The sequence below is a fragment of the Lepidochelys olivacea genome, assembly GCF_965140295.1.
Source record: "Lepidochelys olivacea isolate rLepOli2 genome assembly, chromosome: 2".
In the NCBI taxonomy this organism is placed as follows: Eukaryota; Metazoa; Chordata; order Testudines; family Cheloniidae; genus Lepidochelys; species Lepidochelys olivacea.
The window spans coordinates 211,555,506-211,579,665 of record NC_140412.1 but is presented as its reverse complement, the minus strand read 5'-3'; the positions used below and the strand labels follow the sequence as shown (position 1 = coordinate 211,579,665).

Sequence of the window (24,160 nt, the reverse complement as noted above, 5' to 3'; positions counted from 1 at the left end):
AGCAAACCAACAGCCAGAGACTTCTGAGACTCTGTTTGTGGCCATTCTTGCCCAAATCACTGCTAATTCTGTATTGATTGTGTGCCTTATGTGCCTGCTATTTCCTGTAGGGGTTGACTCGGTAGCGCCTCCTCCGTTACGGGCCCGAATGACATAAAACCTATGGGAAAGATTAGCTTCAATAGCAAATGTTACCCACTTTTGTTTGTTTGATTTTGTAGCAGCTGAAGAATTGTTAGGTACGTGCCTTATTCCAGTATGTTATCACCCTGAGGAAATAGGGAATGAGATGATGCTCGCTGCTTATGCGAACCTCTCTTCCCAGTACTCTAGCATGGCTAATTGGGGCCCGGCCAACTACACTTTACCTTCTTGGGCTTATTTTTTTGCTGTTGCTGTGTGCAATGTATTTCCTTTTTGTTAAGGCTTCGTCGAGACCCGCCCTGGCAGGCTCTATGAGTTATACCTTGTCTGTCCGGGAGTTAATATGGCTTGCAAAAGCAAATTGATGGCTACCATGAGATGGCCGAGCACAAATAAACAAAAAAGGAGGGGATGTAGCATTCATGCAAGGTTCATGCACTTGGCAACATTCAGGGCACACCCAGAGTGTTGTGTAGGAGCAGTGCACACATGGCTCCTCTCAAGGGCATGAACCTTGGAATCTCGCCCAGATGACATGAACCGTGGGAAGCCTCCCAGAACTGGGCTCAAGGCCCGAGGGCAAGGAATGCGGTAGATAGAAATTGGTAAATAAGAATATTATACAAAGCCAGTGTATTTCTTTTATCTGTTGGAGTATGTAGTGCGCAGGGGGAGAGAGAGAGAAATAAAGGAGAGGGTGGAAAAGCTGACAGGTGGACCAGCCCGTCGGCAGACCAGCCTGCTTGCTTGCTTAAAGCTTGTCCTGTCTTGTATTTGAACCGCAACACACCCCAAATTTCTCCCCAAGATGGCCTCCCTGTTCCACCTAAACCAGTGCATACACCTTCCAATCTTCTACCCTAATCTGCACATCTCCCCTAGGGCACAAACACTGCACTTTCTTGATGTCTGCCAGGCACTGGCCTTTTATCTCCATAGCACCCGCACCTTCCATGTCTCACCCTGGCTCTTCCTCACCATCATGGAGCACTGCCGGGGCCATGCCCTCTCCTTGCAACATCTCTCCAAATGGCTCTCCCGTTGTACTGAGGAACACTAGGTGCTCTCTCACATTTCTCTCCCCCACCCCCGGAGTCATAGCCCACTCCACGTGGGTGCTTGTGGCCATGTTGGCCTTTCTCATGAGCATACTGTGGCAGGACACCCCTGTGGCGGATGCAGCAGTCGGCCACGCCATCCTACAGACTGCTTGCAAGTCTGTGAACCCACCTCCATGCTAAGCACTGCTTGCTACTCTCCCACATCTGGAATCCATATAAGGACCATTACTTGAAGAAGAAGAACAGGTTACTTACTGTAACTGGAGGTTCTTCAAGATATGTGGTCCCTATTTGGATTCCAATACCTGTCCTCCGTACCCTCTGCTGCTGCCTCCCATTGTTTGTGGGTAAGAGGGACCTGGAGCGGCATCAACCCGCTCAGCCTCTTAAAACCTTGGATGTGCCTTGTGGTCCTTGCACGATGCACATACTGGTCAGTGGACATTTCTACAAACAGTTCTAGCTCCAGCACATGGTATGCATGAACACCCACATCTGGAATCTAAATAGGGACCACTCATCTTGAAGAATCTTCAGTTACAGTAAGTAATCTCCTCTTCCTGAGCATACTTATTGACATTTATGTTCCAAAATATATTTAATAGTAGAAAGTAGGAAGACATGCTGTGTTTAGACACTTGGGGCTATCTAAAAGACAGGTTATGTTACATTAGATGTTTGGGAAACCTAATAACACCACATGTGCTGTCAAAAAAATATGCACCATAAATTTTGAGCCCAGCGGCTCTGAGTAAAGGCAAGTATGGGCAACAAATAAAAAATGAGTCAAGGTAATAGAGCCCAAAAACAAAAGGGACGAATGCAAAGTAGAAGCTACTTGTGTGTTGTTTGTGCACAAAAACTACTTTTGGTTATGTGGTTAGTATGAAAAGGAGAGTTACAACAAGATGGAAAGCCTGCTTCGGTCAACTACTTTAGAGAAATTAATCTTCATGTGATTCTTCAGTGCTATCGAGATCAATATCTGTCTGTGTTTTCAGCCATGTAACTGTTTTTGGGACAGTTTCAACTTGGAAATCCACATATCTTAAGGCTTTCTACACTTTTTTTTCTTCTTCTTCTTCTTTTTTTGGATTTCAAATACCCTTGTTCCTTATTTATTTAGAACAGATCCTTTTCTCTCTCATTGTCCCTTGTTAGATTTGCGTGTGTGTAACCCTAATCTACTGATAGGGAAACAAGCACATTTAATCAAAATATCTGTCTTGATCTTTTAATTTTTGCAATAATTGGAGAAACGTCACCATATAAGCCACTTATTGATCAAAATGCATTGTTATCTCCTTTCTCATCAGTGTGTTGCCTGGAAGGGAGAGAGAAGTAGTTAGTTGATTCTATCTCAACCTTTATGTCAGTCATTTTCTTTTTCGTTTATTGTTAGAGGCTCTCCCCTGCCTTTTGTGGTGTGGATTGGCAGATGGTGTTGCCTTAATGAGGGATCCTTGTTCATGTCCTGGCCCAGTTTCCTTCATCTCTCCATTTTCTCACTTCTTATCCCTTTCTGTTTCTGTTCTCTTTTTGTTTTGATTGAGTGTTGTGATATTTTTTTCCCTCCCTCTCTTCCTTGGTGATAGCCTCCCCATTTTCCTTCCAGGGTAGTTTTCCTTCCTTGTTCTCTACTCACAGAAACTTACATGCCGCTCAGAGAAGCGGTTTCCATTAGGGATCCCCTGGGCTGCTGCATGAGCCTGTAGCCCTATATATGTGAGCTGTTCTTGCTGCCAAACACATTATGGGAGCTTCCATGAAACAAATATAGGGAAAGTAGGTGGTTTTCAAAAAGCAGTGGCTGGGAAGGGATGGGGACAGGATGGATCGAAGGTCATGCAGCTTTCTGAGGTAAGTTTGTGCTATTTCCTTCTACCTCTCCCCACACCCTACTTAGACAGGCACCAGTCAAACTGGAAAATACTGTTGCACACCCTGAAAGCTTTAAAGAATATTTTATGTCTTCAATTAGCGATCATGTATACTTGGCAAGGAAAGTTGAAATGACACTTGACACTGCATAATCTGTAAATACAAACAGAACATGTAAGCAGATATTAGTCTGCGATCAAACTTAATTTTAATCCTTTTATCGCACCCAAAAATAATTTTCTTTCAGTAAGGTTAAATTTCAGACAATCAGGTTAAATTCCTTAATGCTACTGAAACTGAGAAATGAAAACCATGGAGACAAATAACTATTAGCTAAAACTACAAGCACTAATTTAAAGAAAGTTATGTTTTCCAACTGAAGAAAAAATACATAGTTCTTGTTAAATATACACCATAGTTCTTGTAAATGTGTTTAATTTTAGGGGGAAATGTATGTGACTAGAATGCTTCACCTATATTTGGTGTTCTTATGGTTATGTTCCTTTTTTTTGTACAGGAGGCTGCCAAGATCTATAGCACCAGTTTTTCGGCCGAATATTTTGACTGGTTTTCTAAGCCCATGTAGTTCTTTGGTGTTCATTGCACAATAATTGTTTCCATACTCTTTTTTAAAAAAAAAAAAAAAGTGGGACAGGATTAATGATGGGATACACACAGAACCTAGTTGGGTAGCATCTGAAAGTAGTTAGTTGATAGTAGTTACTACTGGTAAAAAGTAGTAGTAAGTAGTTACCATCTGGTGACGGTTGAATGACAAGAATTTGTTGGTCTTGATCCACTGCCCATATTAGACAAGAGTTCACATTAGAAAACTGCTCTCACAACTGGCACTAATTGGCAACCTTGTTGGTTGTCTGAGTAGGGAAGCCAGAGACTGAACATGCAAGGTGGCTCAACTTGCCTCTTAAAGGTGGTTCCTCCAAAACAAGGTTTTTGCATGTTGGAAGAGTGACATCAGGAAGACTGCCTTGCCAATGCCCACTCTGTACCAGTTCTTCAGATAATAAAGAACTTTTCTGGGCAGGGCACTATGCTAGTATCGCAACACTCATAAATAGCCTTGCAATACCAAACAACCTTGATGAAAACAGGGCGAAACATGGAAAGAAGACTGGTTCTAATTGGAAGTAGAAAAAAGGGTGTGTGTGTGTGTGTGTGTTATTTTATTAATGAGTGCAAAGAAATACCTTGACAAATAGCTGTTTAAATACTGTTCATTATACCAGTAAAGTAGGAAGCTTCTCCCTCATTAAAATATTCTGAACTCTGATGCAGCATGTCTCTTTTTTTCAAAAGGTGGAGACCTGGTTACAACAACTCGAAGAAACCATGTGTAAAACAGTGCATCATCATATCATGGAGGCTATAGCTGCCTATGAAGAAAAGCCCAGAGAGCAATGGATTTTTGACTACCCAGCTCAAGTTTCACTTACCAGCTCACAAATCTGGTGGACAACAGATGTAGGAATAGCATTCAACAGGCTGGAGGAGGGATTTGAAATGGCCCTGAAGGATTACAATAAAAAACAGGTATTGATGTCTTGCTTATATTGCATGAAAACAAGTTTCCATTTTCATGCTGTGCCGATCACCCAGAAATGCTTCGCTGGCATGTTAAATGGTTTTTTTTTTTTTTTAGTCAGACTATTTATTGGCTACCTGCTATTGCCATCCTCTGAAGAAAAGGAAATATGTCTCTTGCTTCTGATTCTCTCTTCCCCTATAGATGATCAATGAAAATTGCCCTTATAGCTTTCTGTGGGTTCATTTTGGAGCAAGAAGAAGAGTAAAAGCCAAGGTGCTACAAACTATAGGATTTTTTTCTATAATTATTAGTATTTCTCAAACATGGATAGTTTGTGACCTAAAACTGTCTCAAATCTGGAAACGTAGATAATACCAAATTCAGCTCTTTGAGGTAGGTATTTTTGATAATTAAAGACAGATGAGGGGGCATTTATTCAGAAAATGTGATATGGGCTTTTATTTTCAAAAGCTATTGGTGATTTTGGGTGCCTTAGTTGTATGATCTGCACCTTGAGTCATCTTTCAGGGGCTTGGTTTTCAGAAAGTGCTGACCACCACTCTCTGAAAATTAGGAAGGATCTGCTGTCATTCAGCATTCCAGAATTGCTGCTATTCCTATTGTAAGGCATCTCAACTTGAGCACCCAAAAATTGGGACACCCAAAGATCACTAGTAATTTTGAAAATGTAGTAATTCAAATGTACTGAATACTGGTAGACAACAAAAACTTGATTGGACCACCATGATATTAGGGTGCACACGCCCATACATATATGTGCCTGAAGAGTGGGAGGGTAATAATGCATATGTTAGGAAGCCAAAACCTGTGGGTCTGTTAGGACCGTGCTTCGTTTGATTTGACAATAAGCCCTCAGAGCTCAGTTTGAAACTTTGGTTAGTTTTAGTTCCAGTCCCCAAATGGGTATTTCCTGGTGTTTTAATAGCAGCTATGCTGTTACCCATGATTCTCATTTTAAAATGGTGTTCTAATGTTTGCATTCTTTTTTCTTTCAAACTTTCAAATTAAATAGCTTAATTTTTAAAAACTAGATCTGATTTGATTATAATGGATGATATGTCAGAACTAAATAATTTTTTCATCATATCTGCAAGCTAAGAATGAAAAAAATCAAACCCATCAAATTATGTAAGTCATAGCACTGCCTGATATTGTGTCATCAATTTTTAAGCAGAATCCCTCCATCTCCCCTTGAAAGAGGTAGAGAAGTCTACTTAAAAATTGATGAGTTGCTATGTTTTTTTTATATTTCTTCATCTAACAGATACATACTGTACCTCTTGTCCTTTTGCTCGGTAGAACATGGCAAGGGTGCTCACAAGGAGCCCATTCCTTGGTTCTCAGCCCTGGCCCTGAAGCAGGCTACTCTAAACTGTGCCAGCTAGCAGGGATTCGTCTTTAGGCACCATACTCCACTACTCTGTGTTCCAGTTATTCCCCCTCTGGGACACCCTCCCTTGTGGGAGCATTTTGCTCCCTTTGCACCCCTAAGAGCATGGAGTGGACCCGAGAACCTTATATGCATTAGATAGGGTGACCGGATAGCAACTGTGAACAAATGGGGCAGGGAGTGTGGGATAAAAGGCGTCTATATAAGAAAAAATCCCCCAAAACAGGACTGTCCCTATAAAAACAGGACAGCTGGTCACCCTAAATTAGGCAACTTTCTAAGATTTTATAAATGAATAACATTTTTTGTGGGGGGAAGTGTTTGAGACTTATCAGGGTGCAGAGTAATTCAACTTGAAATTTTTCCATTCAAATGTCCTTTGTAATCAGATTAGTGTATCCCATGAAGTTATGGTATGGTAGCCTAAACCCAAGGTAAATAACCCATTTAAAAAAAATCTTGCTATAAAGTAAACAAATTAGGAATTACAATTGTAATTCTCAAAAGTCATCACTAAGTTATCACTTAGATAACTACCAGACCCTTAAATCTGGGGACTACAAGAAAGCTGATGGCTAAATTGCATTATGCTAATAATGAAAAAGCATAGCTTTTGAGGTCTAATTCATTCTTGAATCCTTTTTTCATAGTAGGGTCTGAACACTGACCAACACAGCTGTATCATACATTGCTTACACAATACATTATATGCACTCTATTAATGTTCTGTTTGCCTAATTAAACATGTACCCAGCCACAGGCTATGATCTTCTTTACTATCAATGTGAAGTGTTTTGAAGAAAACACATTCATTAAGGGTATTTTCACAGTGCAGCTATAAGTAACTTCATTAATATCACATTTAATAATTCCTCCATTCATTCTGTTGTACTTCTTTAAACCTCAAGCCATTGTACTTTCATACAGTATATTTTCAAATACTTTGTCCAGTAAAAATGTCTGAAGCAAAGAATCATTTCCCCCCTTTCCTTGAAAGGCGTTTCTGCAGTCTAATAGATCTCACCATTTAGAAGGTTTTCCTGATATTGACTATAAAAGTTTCTGTTTAACTTTATCCCAATGTCCTATTTAACTCCTCTGAACCACTTTAATAATTTCTGCTCCTGTTTGGGGCCATTATTGTATTAGTTGTTTTTTAGACAAACTAACTAGTCCTTTCCCCCAAACGCCTTCCAAATAATCACCATATTTTTACTCCTGATATGCCCAGAACTGATCCAAGTGTTCCAAACATACTTGGTGAGTTATAACCATGCATGTGCAAGATAGCTTATGTGGTAATTGAATTCATTATATAGGCAGAATGTATCTCCTGTAGTGGTGTGACTGGGGCAGTGGAATGAAATGTTGTAACAAAATTGTCATCTTTTTAGATTGCTCAGCTAAACGCTCTCATTGCTTTGTTGCTGGGAGAACTTGCCTCAGGTGACAGACAGAAGATCATGACCATTTGCACTATTGATGTTCATGCTCGAGATGTGGTGGCAAAACTTGTTGCTCAAAAGGTAAATTATAGGGTGTAACTTTTTCTTCATACAATGTTTTAGGGTTTAAAAGAAAAAAAAAAGAAAAGAAAAGGACTTTAAGCCAAGCATGTGTCCAGGCTTGCATGAGTGCATAAGGAAGGGGCAGATGATATAGTTCTGGGCACAAGGACTACCTGCTTCCCACCCATGTACTGAACCCCTGGCCATACCTCTCTCTGTGGTACATTGCATTCTGGAGTCTCATACTTGGGTGATGAATCAAACCAAGAACTTTTTTTTTTTTACCCATTTGTAGGATGGTTCAAACCAGGTTCAAACTTTGATCAGCAAAGGGTTCATTTCAGAACCTTAGATCATAAAATTTATGAGTGCAAGTTATCCCTGGGTAAGCCAAGTCTGTTCTTCAGATGATGGGTTCCATGAAGGCATGTCTGGAACTAGTCTGTCTTTCTGTGTAGCTTCTCTATGTAGCTTCTCCATCTTTGATTATTTAGCCATTAGTTGTTTTGTTCTGATCTCTGTTTAGTCCTCCAGAACTGGAGGCCTGTCTGTCTCGCATGGTGGTTGCAGGATAAATATATTCCTACACACAACTTTTGTTCTGGTGAAACTGAAGTTACAGATACATGTCAGTGGTCTGAATGCATATCACCTTATATTGGATGGAGAGTGAAAAGGGTTTGGGAGGTAATCATAGGTGCTGGAACCAGGGATGCTGGGAGTTCTGCTGCATCCCCCTGGCTTGAAGTGGTTTCCATTATATACAGGGTTTACGATTTGGTTCAATGTCTCTCAGCATGCCTGGAAGTAAGTATAATCCCTTATAATTGCGTGTAGTAGTAATTACTTGTAAAAGACAAGGTGTGAAACCTGCTGATGACAGTTAAATCTTTTGGGAGTGTCTGGTTTCTTTCATCTCCACAGCTTCCACATGACGCTATGTTTGTGCGATGGTTTTAGGTCACTAGCTCCCAAGCTTTTGCTTGGTTGTCACAACTACGCCATAGATGGCATGAGGCCCAGAAACACTGCCTTGCCAACATTTGCGATGCTCAGTTCCAGTACTTTTATGAGTATTTGGGAAATACCTCTCGTCTAGTTATTACACCTCTGACTGACAGGTACTGACTGTTAATAATGAACTATCTCTGCTTGATCCATTTAATAGAATACAAAGTTAAATTTTCCATAGCAAACCTCTGTGTTCTTTCATAAATGTGTTTACGGTCCTTCTTAATATGACAAATGCAATACCTTTATGTGCGTGTGTGTAAATAAAACAAATGGTATGATCTTTGTGTTTGTAAAATAGATAAAATAAAATATTCCCTAGTTGATGTGCTATAGGTTCTCAGTGTAATCTGACAAGTATTGCAATTAGTGTATGTACCATTCTACACAATTGGCTTATATATGTAAAATAAATATTTGCAGATTAACATGTCACACTTCACTTTTTACGTGGTCCATATCATGCAAGATCCTATTATAACATATATGCACAACATATACAATTAAGGTTTTGTGATATCCTAAATTTCCCAGCTTTTGTGGTTTTAAAATCTCTACCATGTTAGTAACATTCTTTGCATGCAGTAATAATTGTCTCATTGCTTAAAGGTGTTACATTACTCTAACACAGTCTCTACACCTGACAATGAGTGGGGCTCCTGCAGGGCCAGCTGGCACAGGCAAAACAGAGACCACTAAAGACCTGGGCCGTGCCCTTGGTATGATGGTCTATGTCTTCAACTGTTCTGAACAGATGGACTATAAGGTACGGTATTTTATCAAACAGTGATTTCAGTACTATTTTATTTTTTTAACATACAATACATTACAAAAACTTTAATCTTTCTGAAAATAAGTACTAAATGGCTGGTTCTATCTTTTAGTCCATAGGAAACATCTATAAAGGTCTGGTCCAGACAGGTGCTTGGGGATGCTTTGATGAGTTTAATCGAATTTCAGTAGAAGTCCTATCAGTGGTGGCAGTGCAAGTAAAGACCATACACGATGCCATTAGAAATAAGAGGAAAAAGTAAGTATTTTAATGTCATTTCTTTTATAGGCCTTTGCAAAGACATAAGTACAAAAATTTAGAAGTATATTTCTAAAAATCCTGTTATGGACAGATGTTGAGCCCTCCCTTGTAAATTCGTGTGTGTGTGTGTGTGTGTGTGTGTAATATATGTATACCTAGAAGCTTATTTAATATCTAAGATTAGCCCTCTCCCCAAAATTATAAGAAGAAAACACCTAGAATATGGGTGAAATACTGGCCCCACTGAAGTTAATGGGAGCTTTGCCATTCACTTTAACTTTAGGATTTCTCCCTATGTAGAGTTATTACATACTATGGAGCAGGTCCTTGGCTATGGTAGATTTTGTCCTAATTCCACTGAAGTCAATGGAGCTATGACGGTTTATATCAGCTGAGGATCTGCCGCATTTCCTTCTGTATCTTTCTTATATTTTTTTCTCTTGGATTGGGAAGCACCATAACAACCTACCACATACCTCTTCTTGGTCACAATTACCTGCACAGATTTTTTTTTCCTAAATCAGACAATCTGTTCTCCATTTCAAATGCAGTTCTGCATTCCGAGGTTTTCCTTTGGATTTTTTAAAAGATGGAAATAATTGTTGGCCTCTAATCAAATTGCAGTATTATAGCAAGTCATTTACTTACATCATGTCATGGCTATTGCAGATTTTTATTCCTTGGAGAAAACATTACACTGAAACCGTCAGTTGGGATATTTATTACCATGAACCCAGGATATGCTGGTCGAACAGAACTACCCGAAAATCTCAAAGCTCTATTCAGGCAAGTATACTATAGATTATCATTTAGAGTACTCATGCCATCTAATGTCACTGGCCTGGTTTGCAATGTAAGACAGTTTCTACTTATTTCAGAGTTTCTGTGAAAATGTTCAACACGGTTATTTCTGCCCATACAAATTGATAGGGATGGATGCACTTAATAATGGAACTTTTTTCATATTTTTACATATATAAGGTGTAAAACTTTTGAGTATTTAATAACATGGAAGATCTACACATAAAACATACATGTGTACAAGGATACCCACTATTTTGTGAGTAATTACAGCAGTTGTATATGGAAATCTATGCAAATAGGTTGAAAGGCACCAAATTTACCTTTTTATTTAGGCTGTCAATTAATCACAGTTAACTCATGTGATTAACTCAAAAATTAATTGTTATTTTAAAAATTTAATCACGATTAATTGCACTGTTAAGCAATGGAATACCAATTGAAATTTATTAAATATTTTTGAATGTTTTCTACATTTTCAAATATATTGATTTCTATTACAACACAGAACGCAAAGTGTACAGTGCTCACTTTATATTTTATTACAAATATTTGCACTGTAAAAATGATAAACAAAAGAAATAATATTTTCAATTTACCTCATACGAGTACTGTAGTACAATCTCTTTACCATGAAAGTGCAACTTACAAATGTAGATTTTTGTTTTTGTAACATAACTGCACTCAAAAACAAAACAATGTAAAACTTTAGAGCCTACAAGACCACTCAATTCTACTTCTTGTTCAGCCAATCGCTAAAACAAACAAGTTTGTTTACATTTACAGGAGATGCTGCTGCCTGCTTCTTATTTACAATGTCACCTGAAAGTGAGAACAGGCATTTGCATGGCACTTTTGTAGCCAGTGTTGCAAGGTATTTATGTGCCAGATATGCTAAACATTCATATGCCCCTTCATGCTTCAGCCACCATTCCAGAGGATATGCTTCCATGCTGCTGATGCTCATTAAAAAATAATGCCTTAATTAAATTTGAGACTGAACTCCTTGGGGGAGAACTGTATGTTCCCTGCTTTTTTACCCACATTCTGCCATATATTTCATGTTATAGCAGTCTCGGATGATGACCCAGCACGTTTGTTTTAAGAACACTTTTTCACAGCATATTTGACAAACCATAAAGAAGATACCAATGTAAGATTTCTAAAAATAGCTATAGCACTCGACCCAAGGTTTAAAGTTCAGAAGTGCCTTCCAACATCTAAGAGGGACGAGGTGTGGAGCATGCTCTCAGAAGTCTTAAAAAAGCAACACTCTCATGCGGAAACTACAGAACCTGAACCACCATAAAAGAAAATCAACCTTCTGCTGGTGGCATCTGACTCAGATGATGAAAATGAAAATGCGCCGGTCGCTCTGCTTTGGATTGTTATCAAGCAGAACCCATCATCAGCATGGACTCATGTCCTATGGAATGGTGGTTGAAGATGAAGGCACATATGAATCTTTAGCACATCTGGCACGTAAATATCTTGTGACGCTGGATACAACAGTGCCATGCAAATGCCTGTTCTCACTTTCAGGTGACATTGTAAACAAGAAGCGGGCAGCATGATCTCTTGCAAATTGTAACCAAGTTTGTTTGTCTGAGCGATTGGTTGAAGTAAGACTGAGTGGACTTTTAGGCTCTAAAGTTTTACATTGTATTTTATTTTTGAGTTTTATTTTTGAATGCCGTTTTTTTTTTTTACATAATTCTACATTTGTAAGTTCAACTTTCATGATAAAGAGACTGCACTACAGTATTTATATGAGGTGAATTGAAAAATACTATTTCTTTTCTTAAAGTGCAAATATTTGTAATCAAAAATAAATATAAAGTGAGCACTGTACAGTTTGTATTCTGTGTTATAATTTAAATCAACATATTTGAAAATGTAGAAAACATCCAAAAATATTTAAATAAATGGTATTCCATTATTGTTTAACAATGCAATTAATCACGATTATTTTTTTAATCGCACAATTAATTTAATCGCTTGACAGCCCTACTTTTTGTATGCTTGCACAGATGTAAGTATGCCCATGTACATACATGTTTCATATGCAGTTATTGAAAATATGGCCCTTGTTTTAGTTGCTAAATTGTTGGGCTGGTGATTATTGGACAGACATAAAGCATAAGCACTGCAAAACAATTTAATATATTTTTGGTCATTTTAGTAGCTTTACCTAAAATACATGTTGCATAATACACCATATTACCAAAGAATATAATTAAAATCTGAGAAGTGCAAGCTCTAACCTTTTATATTATCTTTAACTTCCTTTATATGTTGCATATATAATTCTAATCTGTGGTGGTTGTTAAATTATCAAAATAGGTTTGTAGGACTAAATTCACCTCTGTATAAGCAGGTATTCCTCCATTTAATCCACAGAATGGTAAGCACCTATGCCAATTGTGATTTTAATCTGATGATTAGATTTGAAATTCTACTGGGATCTGACTGGAAATATATTTTTACTTCAGTGGAGTGACACCTGCTTACATAAACATTTGACTTTGACCCAAAATCTTTACTTTTGCCTTAGTGCTTTTCATGATTTCATCCAGCCTCAAAAGAAAATGAGTGATTTTGAAGTTCACTAGACCTCAATATTTTAAGTGACTGGAGTAAGCTGTAAGACTTTTTAGGGCTGAATTGGCATTCCAAGCTCTCACTCACCACCTGGGATTTGCCTCTCAGAGCCATGCGTCTCTGTGGCTAATTTTTACAAAGTAGAACTTTAGGGCAGAAATGGGCCCTATGGGTTTTTGGTTTTGGGTTCTTTTTAGCAGTGCATGTTTGTTCACTGCTACTACTTTCTTCTACAACTATTAAGAGATGAGGATGAATAACAAGTGAGGAGCTGCGGATACAAATTTTATATCCGCACAAGGCTCTACTAACGCCTCTTGTCGCCATCTACAAAAATCTCAGAAGAGACAGCTAAAAACATATCAAATAGTAAACTAATATTCCATGCAAGCCATTACTGTGTTTGCCACTTGAGTTACGTTCTGTTAGATAGGATATAGATGGAGTATAAACCTTCATACTTTAGGATACATGGCAACCACTAATAAGGATTAGGAAGAATTTTCCCTATACTTTTATTCCAGAATTGTCCACTACAAGGTTTTTTGCACCTTGATGTATGTGAGGAAAATTCCTTGGAATACATGAAGCACTTGTTCTGAACCTTTTTGTTAGTTTCTGTTTCCCTTCATGATTGTGAATGGGAGAAGTCCATTTGATCGCAGAAGGAAAAGAAGGAAGGAAAAGATGCAGAAGGAAGGAAAACACAATCTCTGTTAAAATGTAATCCACCCTATGGAAAAAATTAGGAACTTCTACATGTTTCAAACAGTGTTTTAATGAGGGGCGTCTTTGATCTTCTCTCTCTTTATGTGTGTCTGTTTTTGGTTTTGTGTTGACTGAGATGTTTTAATGGCTGGATGGCTTGCCAATGTGTATTCTGTTTTAAAAACCAGAATAAAAATAATGTTTAAAAAAAAGGAAAAAGAAGTTTTATTCCATCTTAAACAGTCCTCCAGGAGGATTCACTCTTGAAAAGAGCAAATCCAAAATGGTGACCATGACTCGAGTGGCAGGTCTTTGTATGTTCCAGTATTAACTGCGCCTTGCAAGTGTCTGCCAGTCCATCACACTAAGTGACAGAATCATATATTGTTCTGAGGCACTAACGCTGAGGAGGCTGCAGTATCTGACTTGAAAGCTCTGTACTTTTCAGCCGTGTCCTTTGTATGTAGCAGTGTTACTGAATGCTAATAATCCACAGTGCCTAATTAACCATTATTTTTTAATTTGAAGCATAGTCCTTGTTCGCTCTGACTGACTCACATAATTGTGACTCTCTTGAGCTCTGTTTAAGAATGTTTATACACATCAGTCACTTGATTTAGGTGACTTGTTCTTACCATGCTTAAATAGTAATCTGGGTATTTTGACTTTTTTTTTAAGACCCTGTGCTATGGTTGTCCCTGACATTGAACTGATCTGTGAAATTATGTTGGTTGCTGAGGGATTTATTGATGCACGCTTGTTAGCCAGGAAGTTTACTACCTTGTATACTCTCTGCAGGGAGCTGCTTTCTAAACAGGTGAGGGTCTGTTTTGGACTTCTGGGCTAGATATATGCTAATTACCACCCACCCAACCCCGATTTCAAAATAGTGATGTTGGGCAGAGTGAAATTTGCATAATTTATAATTTTATATATATATATTTTAAATTGCATGTAGATCTTTATTATATCAGCTAAGGTGATGCCCAGTAAAACAGTTGTTATCATTTAAAATAGTGGCTCTATGCATTTTTCTTCATGCTGTCAGATACACCAGTATAAATCAGCTCATTGTAAATCTTCTGAAATCAGTGATGTTACTTCATATTTACACTAGTCTAAAATATTTTAATATGTTGTAAATTCTAGTTTCTCTCTCCATCTAGCTATATATTAAATTGTATATACTTCTAAGGTTTTCTCCTTAAATATTTACATTTAAACTTTCAATTCATAAGGTTTCATGAATAGTCAGTGTTTTTCGTTTTTTTTCATAGTATCATTATGATTGGGGACTTCGTGCTGTTAAGTCAGTCTTGGTGGTTGCTGGCTCATTGAAGCGAGGAGATAAGAACAGACCTGAGGATCAGGTTAGGTACCTTTTATGTACATATTTAAGTTTAACAATCATAAGAACTTCTGATACTGTGTTTTATCTCTGAATCACTGGGAATAAAGACGAATCCTGAAGAGAGGGAGATGGGTTTAAAGCCCTGGCTGATATGATAATATGTGATTTACCATCCTTTTCCAGGTACTTATGCGAACCTTAAGAGACTTCAACTTGCCTAAAATAGTGACAGATGATATCCCAATTTTCATGGGCCTGATCAGTGACCTGTTTCCAGCTCTGGATGTTCCGAGGAAGAGGGACCTGCAATTTGAACAGATGGTTAAACAATCTACCCTGGAGCTTCACTTGCAACCTGAGGAAAGCTTTATGCTCAAAGTAAAATAATCCATTGCTTTTAATTACACCCCTTAAGAGTTTCAATCAACATAATTGCAGTCAAGTTGTATTAGACATGAAGGTTAACTTGCAGTACATTGCAGTGTTCCTAATGTGTCCTGAAAGTCTAGGTGTTTCAAAGGCACTGTGTCATGACGGCATATTGCAATTCAATACAAGTAGATTCATGTTAGTAAATATGTAGTGTATATACTGCCCATATGGAGACAGGGAAATATTTCTTGTTCAAATACCTCTGTGTTGAAGAGTTCTCTTAACATACAGTACAGTAGGTTTATAGTACCAACACTTTAACACCAGCAAATAATAAGTATTATTATGTATAACATATAGTGTGTTTATTTTAGACAGGACACCATGAGTGACGGCAATACACAGTGCAGCAGCAATAATGGGAAGGGAGAACAAGGGTTGAAGTAAGATCATGTAGTTCTTTGAGTGGCTCTGCATATTCCCATTCCTGAGTATTGCACTGCCCAATGGTAGAACTTTCTAGCAAGTGTCCCTTGGGGTGCTCTCTCACCCCCCACCCATACCACCTTTCCCTTCAGTGTCTCCAAACATTCTCAGAATGAGGCTGTATCAGAGGGCACTGCATCCTCTACTACCTCATCTCCTTCCAGCCAAGTGCCTGGATTGAAGTGAACCACTGGATTGAAGTGCCCAATCTGCTCAGATCCAGAGTTCTTTCTCCATCAGTGTTCATTTGTGTTTTGTTGTTGTTAGTTGGTAGGTAGGTGTTAGTGTTTCAGTTCTGGGTGATGGTGGAACGGCAGAGGAAGAAGAAGCTGGAATTCAAGAGGCATGCTTTGTACCCTGCTGTCTTCCCAGTGTTGGATACCAGGTGCCTCAAGAGTTTGGGAGAGAGTCATTCTCCATCTGGGTGTCATATCTGTTTGGAGACAGGCGAGCCCATTTTATCAGTCCATGGAGACTTACTACATCAGACAAATGGGTTTAAGAACTTATATAGAAAATGTCGGTGCCATACAGTTAGAAAGACTACTGCTCTCCACTTCCATGTATCTTTCCCTTTTTAGGGTATCTTCTTGTGAGGATATTCTACTTTCAGAGGTAAAAAAATTACTTTTGATAGCAGCTGTCAAGGAGGTACCTGAATACTTGGAGTTGAGTTCTATTCCAGGTACTTTGTGGTGTAGAAAAAAGGATGGGGGAATTGTGATGTTCCCCTGGTGTTATCTGGACCGGTGATCTGCTAGGTCACTCCAGTCCTCAGCTCTGGCAGCCAGCCTTACCCTGATCTGCTGTGAGAACCCCCACTCCTGGGTTGTTCCTGCACAGCCTCTAGCATTTAAGCTGCTCCCAGTTACATGAGTGAGCACTTTTGGCCAGCTGCTGCTTGGATCGTGCAACCAAATGACACTAGCCAATATCTCCAGTCCCAGACACAACCCTAGGAACCTCCGACTTGCAGTGTCCAGTTATGCCTGCTGGATGCTGCAAGCTTATATGAGTTCATCAATTTAACAAAGAAATTGATATGCACCAGGCTTGTTATCCCAAGGGGAGTCTCTGACACACTTCAAACCAAATGCACTGCTTCAGGTAGAATAAACAAACATGTTTATTAACTACAAAAGGTAGATTTTAAGTGATTATAAATCAAAGCACAACAAGTCAGATTTGGTCAAATGAAACAAAAGCAAAACGCATTCTAAGCTGATCTTAACACTTTCAGTTCCCTTACAAACTTAGATGCTTCTCAGCACAGGCTGGCTGGTTGCCCTTCAGCCAGGCTCTCTCCCTTGGTCAGCACTTCAGTCGCTTGGTGGTGATTTCTGTAGATGGAGGTGGAAGAGAGAGGAAGAGCTTAGCAAACATCTCTCCCTTTTATCAAGTTCTTTCTGCCCTCTAGGCTTTGCCCCGCCCCCTTCAGGATCAGGTGAGCACTACCTCATCATAGTCCCAAACTGACCAGGAGAAACGGGGGTGACATTCAATTATAGGCTTAAGGAACCTGAATAAATACATATGGAAGTTTTGATTCCCTGTCTTAACTTTGGCCTCTGTAATCCCTTCACTTTTGATCATGGATTCATTTGTGACTCTTGATTTAAAGGACATGTATTTTCATATACTGATTCACCACAGTCATTGTAAATACCCTTGTTTCATGGTGCCAGGACACTATTTTCAGTACAAGGTGGTGCCATTTGGCCTCTCCATGGTGTCCAGAGTTTTTACAAAATGCTTCTCTGTGGTAGTGGCTCAACTGAGAAGGCAGAGTTTTTTTGTTTACCCCGGCTTGATCAATTGGCTGCTGTGCGCAAGGATGTACTAAACCATATTGCTTTTACAACCACCCTTTTCTCAGATCTGGCTGGTCTTCTTGATGTCAAAAAGTCAAATGCCTGTCGAACTCAGAGATTTTTGATCATAGGCTCCATATTGGACTCTGGAAGGGAGAGCCTATCCATTAAGACAGATTTCTGAAAATACTACAATATGTTTTAAGCATTCAAAAACTTTTTTCTGGGTCTCATAGCAGCCACTGCTTATGTGACTCTGTTCTCTCCTCTAAGAATGAGGCCTATGCAGTGCTGGATGTCTCAAGTCTACAGGCCAAGTTGGGCCAATCTTCAAATATTTCAAGGCATGCTGACCAACATTTTAGACTCACTAGCGTGGTGGTCAATCAGAGCAAATGTTCTCAGGAGTGTTCAATTCAATCCCCCACCATCTCTGATGGTAACTTCAGATGCTTCAAACAATGGTTGAGCCAGGGTGCATTTGAGTCATCTGACAGTTCAATGCCACTGGACTTCTCAGGACACAGCCTTGCATATCAATGTATCGGAGCTGAGAGCCATTCACCTGGCCCTCAGATTATCCCTCACTTACAGAGGAGGGTTGTGCAAATGGTAATAGGCAATACATCTGCTATGCACTACTGTGATGCTGTCTAAAGGGGAAAGTGACCATCTACACTAATATAGTCACCACTTTTACAAAATTGTAGTAAATCTTGTTCACAGTATGCCTTCTGAAGTATCATTGGAAAAGTTGTAATCTGCCGAATATTATTATCTGGTTATAATGTACATCTCGACATTGTGTGTGGAATTATGAGATTTTGCTATATGGTTTTTAACTAAAACATGTTTGTGAGTATGAGAAACGCTCACAGGTTAGCTCTTCAGGAATAACAAATGAACTCTAAACAAGAGCCCCTGCATGTTGTCCCTGAGGATGCCCCAAATGGCACATATGGAAAATGTGCAAGCAGAAATTTGCAATTCATATGAAGAATGATGGCAGAGCATATATGCTGTGATGGCAGAGCATATATGCTGTGGAACTGCTTGATTCCATAACACCACAAGGATTTTTCCAGCAAAAAGGGTACAGATTAAAAGAGGGAGAACAAAGGCCCTGGCCACCTCTTTCCTACTTCATCTTTGGACTGGTGAATTCTGACCAGAGGAAATTTTGAACAAAAGAACCGAGGTCCCCAAAAACTATTTGGGCAACCCAGAGAGACTTATAGAAAGTTAGCAGATTTAACATCCATGCTAACATTTTGGAATACATACTTTGATCCACCTGTAATGTATTTTATTGGCTTTAACTTTTTAGTAACTGGTTTTTTTTCATAGTTAATAAATCTTCAGTTAGCTCACTAAAGGATTGGCTACAGCTTTGTGTTTGGTGTAAGGTCCTGAGGATCCATTAACTTGGATAAGTGACTGGCCCCCTGAAGCTGGAAGAACCTAATGTGTGCTGATTTATGGTTTTAATAACCTGTCATCACAGAAGTCCAGTTTGTCTGGGTGGTAATATAGGCTGGATTGTCGAAGGGGACTGTCTGTGGCTCCATGTTAAGCTAGTTATAGTGATCCAGGAGCATACATTTGTTGCTGGTTTGTTTAAATCTAATTATAGAATATACCATGTGGGGGTGTCTGCCCAGTTTTTGGATAGTCTGACCTGAGATTGGCCCTCTCAGCTGTGATCCATACCAGACATGGTGACAACTATGTCAACAAATAGGGGGCTACTTACTCTACTCTCCTTTTGTGCAGAGGCAATCAAGTTATGGGATTGGTGCATTCTTCAGAATGTTTATCTGGTGGCCCTGCGTTTAGCATGGAAGAACTTCTGAGTTGCAGATTGTCTCTGTAGAGACAATTCTAAGATTCATGAGTGGTCCCTAAAGGATCAGTTTGTTCAGAAGATATTTTCCAGTTGGAGTTAACCAGAAGTGAAGCTGTTCGCAATGAGGTTCAACAAAAAGTGTTGCCTCTTCTGCTCCAGAGTGAGCAGGGACAGTCAATTCATATCATATGCTTTTCTTCTGCAGTGGGGAGAGGGCCTGATGTATGCTTTTCCTCCTTTCCATTAATCCAGAAGGTTGCAAGGAAGATACATCAGGACAGTGCAAGGATGATTCTCATTGCCCTGGCTTGGTCACATCAGTGATTTACCGATCTGCCTCCTCTGTCTGGCAGAGCCTTCGTGCATCTTCCTGTTTCTCCAGATCCGCCCTCTCAGCAAGAGGGCAGGATCCTTCATCCACACCTGCAGTCCCTTCACTTGACGGTGTGGGCAATCAGACTTCAACTTTGTCTACTTTTGAACAGTTGTGTTCTTTGTCTGTGCAGGATGTACTACTTAATTCTAGAAAGCATGTCTACCAAAAAGTGTTACCGCTTGAAATGGCCCAGATATGTAGCTTGGATGAGGAGAAAAGATGATTCTCCTGCCTCAGCTCCCATACCTTGTGTTTTAGAATATTTGATGCACTTAATAGCTGCAGGGTTATCTAACTCATCTCTGAAAGTTCATTTGGCAGCTGTCTCTGCTCATCATTTTTTGTTGGTGGCTGATAGTTGTGCGCAATGTGATGAAGAAATTTATGAAGGGTTTAATCTAATGTGTATCCCACTATGAGAAATCCTTTCCTTTCCTGGAATCTCAGTTTGGTCTTGGCTACACTTTTATGAAGTCATCTTCTGAACCCTTAGCTGCGTGTTCGTTATAATGCCATTTTTAAGAGAGAAATCATCATAATGCCATAATGTCAGTCAGAATGGTGACTGAACTGAATTCCTTGGGGGCTGAACACCTGTTTGTATTTCTTTTCATAAAGATAAGGTGGTTCTTAGGCCTGATTCCAGGTTTTTGTCAAAAGTGGTGTTTGATTTTCACATCAATCAGACAGTTAATCTGCTGCTGTTTTTTTTCCAAAGCCTCATGTGAATAAGGGGGAATCATACTTTGGATACAAAAAGAGCTCGTGTGTATTATTTAGACAGAATTAAATTTGTGAAAAACATCTAAATTATTTATATCTTAGGCTAAGAATCACATGGGTTATTCGGTATCTTCCCAGACTATTTTTAGATGGATTCAACAGGGACTTGTTGAATGTTGCACATTAGCAGAAATTATTGCTGCTATGTTGTTCTAACTCCTAGCACCACTTAACCTGTGATATGTGGTTACTATTCTTCACACCATACAACAAAATGTTTGATCCCCATTCTATAGCCCATGGTATGGTGATGGTTCTCATTTTCTTTTACTAGTCTCCATGATTGTGTAAATCAATTAGTTGGAAAATGAGATTTGTTTTAATTTGTTGAGGTATAGTCATTCATCCAAACAAGACTGGGCTTTGCCTACAGCCTTAGAAGGCAAACTCAGTTCCCTTGGGTATACACATTTTTAAGTTAGCTACGAAGGCAACAGTTCATTTTCCTGACTAAGAGAAAAGGTGGGAGGGAGATAATATGTGGGAAATAATTAGTGTCTTGGTGATAATGGGAGGACAGGAAAACAAAACCATTAGCTGTGTACTAATTCTGTTTGGCAGGTTGTTCAGCTGGAGGAGCTTCTGGCAGTGTGTCACTCTGTCTTTGTGGTGGGAAATGCAGGCACAGGAAAGAGCACGGTACAGTAGATGGCACATTTTCTGTCTGTCTTTCTTTTTATAAAGAGTATTTCATTAGTTCACAGAGAAAAATATTCTCTTCCCTTCAGGCTGCAATATGATACCATATTGCTCAGGCATTCCCAGCAGCAGGGGTATGAAGTGCAATCACAAATCTCAATGTTAAAATGTAGGGTTTGTCTCCTACGTATTACTTGCATGACTCAAAATGAGAATAGTCATGGCAATGCATAATGGAAACTATATTTGGCAAATAGGTTTGAATGTATGTTTTGGAGGGTGTAGTTAGATTACTAGCCAGGAAGAGTGAGGTCAATGTTTCTTTGTTCCCAAAGTAGTAGCTGAATATTTTTGGAAGATGATACTCTTACATCTCAGCTGCTACGTTTTGACAGTCATCGTATAGTGCCATGTTTTTTCAATATTATGGTCCTTTAGATAGTAAGCAAAACTAGATGCCCTGGTCATTACTGTATGTTATCCCCATTTTACCCAAAGGAATCTGAGGCACAGAGAGAGATTAATTGATTTGCCTAAAGTCACACACGGAGTCTCTGGTGGAGCTGGGAACTAAATCCAGATTTCTTGAGTCGTAGTTCAGTGGTTTGACTACAAGTCTATCCTCATCCAAGCTTCTCCATTGGACCAGCTTCCTGTGGTTTACCAGAGTGAATCCTTAGCAGGATTGTCAGACCAGGATTCCTACTGGTCACTTTTATCTGTTTGGTGGGAGGGTGGTGATAAACTAGGGCAGAGAGGAGGGAGCTCAGGGAAACCAAGACAGCTGTGGATGAGGGTTGACAGATCTGTCATTATTAACAAATGATAAAGAAGCTAGAAACTTTTTGTTTGAGGTTCAGTGACTAAGTCACATGCGTTGATCTTTTTTTCTCTCCTGCCCTTCAGGTTCTGAGAACTCTGAACCGAACATATGTGAACATGAAACAAAAGCTTGTGTGGAATGACCTAAACCCAAAAGCTGTGACCACTGACGAGCTGTTTGGTTTTATACATCATGCAACCCGGGAATGGAAAGATGGCTAGTAGCAGTTAACATTACTTTCATCGCTAAGATCTATACAGTCCTCCACCAGGAAAAAACAAAACAAATATGGAGCATACCTACCAGCCAAGGAGTCCAGAGCAATGAGGGTTTCCTGTATATTTCCATGCAATGAGATTTGGGGTCAGGGCAAGGGTAATGACAATGGAAAGAGAAGAGAGTAATTGATTCCTTGCTATGTGAATCCTCTGGCCAGTTCCCAACTGCAGAACAGGGGTGCTGAAGTAGAGGAGAGAGATCCTGCGGGCTGTTGCAGTGTCTCAGCAACTTTCTCCCTAGCTCCCATGGAGCCTCCGTACCTAGCCCACATAATGAGGATTGATGCAGTGGAAAGGGTCTCCTGCTCAAACAGTATTATCATGCAGTCACACCAGAAATCAGCCATTTTTATAGCCAGTTAATTTGCTGTATAACCTGCTCACTGAGCCTATTTCCTCTTTAATTTGAATGGCTGTTTAATAAGCAACTAGAAGGAAACCAGTTCTTACATTGTTACAAAATCTTTTGTGTTATTAATGATGCAGTAATATTTCAGGAATATTTGTTTCAAAAGGTTGTATTGAAGCACCATATTGATTTGGATTTTATTTAAACACAATTTGCAGGTCTCTTCTCATCTCTTCTAAGAGAGCAGGCTAATATTACCCAGGATGGGCCAAAATGGATCGTCCTAGATGGAGATATAGATCCTATGTGGACTGAGTCACTCAATACTGTCATGGATGATAACAAGGTGAGTAACAGGAAAAAAACATCCAAAAATATTTAAATAAATGGTATTCTATTATTGTTTAATAGTGTGATTAATTGCAATAAATTTTTTTAATTGCATAATAGCCCTAATTTTAACCCTTCCCTTTTTATCTTCACTATTCCTAATTAGTGCAATGCCAGTTGGTAACAACCTTATCTCTTTCATATCTGATCCTACACAATGGAGATGTTTAAAGTCATTCTGTCTACACTGTAAAGGTATATGCACCTCTCAGTGAATATGTATGTGTAATGGGGGTTACAAATGTACTCAAAGCATCAGCCAAAATCTAGTAATTATATTAACATTAAATATTTGCATTTGCAGAGTGCTTTTTCCTTCAAAACTCTAAAGCAATTTTACACGCATTCATGAATTAAGCCCAACAACACTGCTATGAGGTTGGAAGTATTATTACACCTGATGCACAGAAATTGTAAGTGACTTGCCTGATCAAGTTAGCAAGAGAGACAGGAATAGGATAGAAACCTCTGACTCCCAGTCCTGTACTCTAATTATGTTTGCTACAGTGCAAGAAAAACAACAGTGTTTGCTACAAGAAATGCTACAATGTAGTTAAATACATTCTAAACTTCATTTTACAAACATTATTGTAGCTCATACCTGACTTTTAAACACTCTTTTTTTTTTAAGATTAAATGAAGTGAAAATTATCTTGAAGTGTAATAATTATCTTGAATATATATACACACCACTGAAAATAAACCTATATAGATTCTGCTGTTTATAAAAATTAACTGAACTGTCAAGCATATGGTATGCCATAGTGTGGTCTCTAATTTATGCTCCAATGTGTTTTTTAAAACAAATATCATGGCCTTAAATTTTAAATTTGGAAGAATCCTATCATGTCCAGATTCATTCTGAAGGGGGTGTGTGCGTGCAAATATGTGCTATAAATATACCTGAAATCTACATAGGTCTATAATTTGTACAGGCCTATTCATGATATA

General features: G+C 39.0%; 1 protein-coding gene across 1 annotated transcript in view; it reads left to right on the top strand.

The window, feature by feature from the left end:
- The window catches only part of DNAH11 (dynein axonemal heavy chain 11), a 299,590-nt gene that overhangs the window by 98,835 nt on the left and 176,595 nt on the right, over window positions 1–24,160 (top strand). Inside the window, exons 30-41 of the mRNA XM_084618686.1 lie at window positions 4,404–4,637; window positions 7,438–7,569; window positions 8,512–8,672; window positions 9,172–9,328; window positions 9,447–9,592; window positions 10,265–10,381; window positions 14,384–14,522; window positions 14,983–15,075; window positions 15,240–15,434; window positions 21,292–21,369; window positions 22,276–22,408; window positions 23,038–23,165. Of these exons, the coding sequence (XP_084474812.1) occupies window positions 4,404–4,637; window positions 7,438–7,569; window positions 8,512–8,672; window positions 9,172–9,328; window positions 9,447–9,592; window positions 10,265–10,381; window positions 14,384–14,522; window positions 14,983–15,075; window positions 15,240–15,434; window positions 21,292–21,369; window positions 22,276–22,408; window positions 23,038–23,165 (1,713 nt within the window). The remainder of the gene's footprint in view (window positions 1–4,403; window positions 4,638–7,437; window positions 7,570–8,511; window positions 8,673–9,171; window positions 9,329–9,446; window positions 9,593–10,264; window positions 10,382–14,383; window positions 14,523–14,982; window positions 15,076–15,239; window positions 15,435–21,291; window positions 21,370–22,275; window positions 22,409–23,037; window positions 23,166–24,160) is intronic.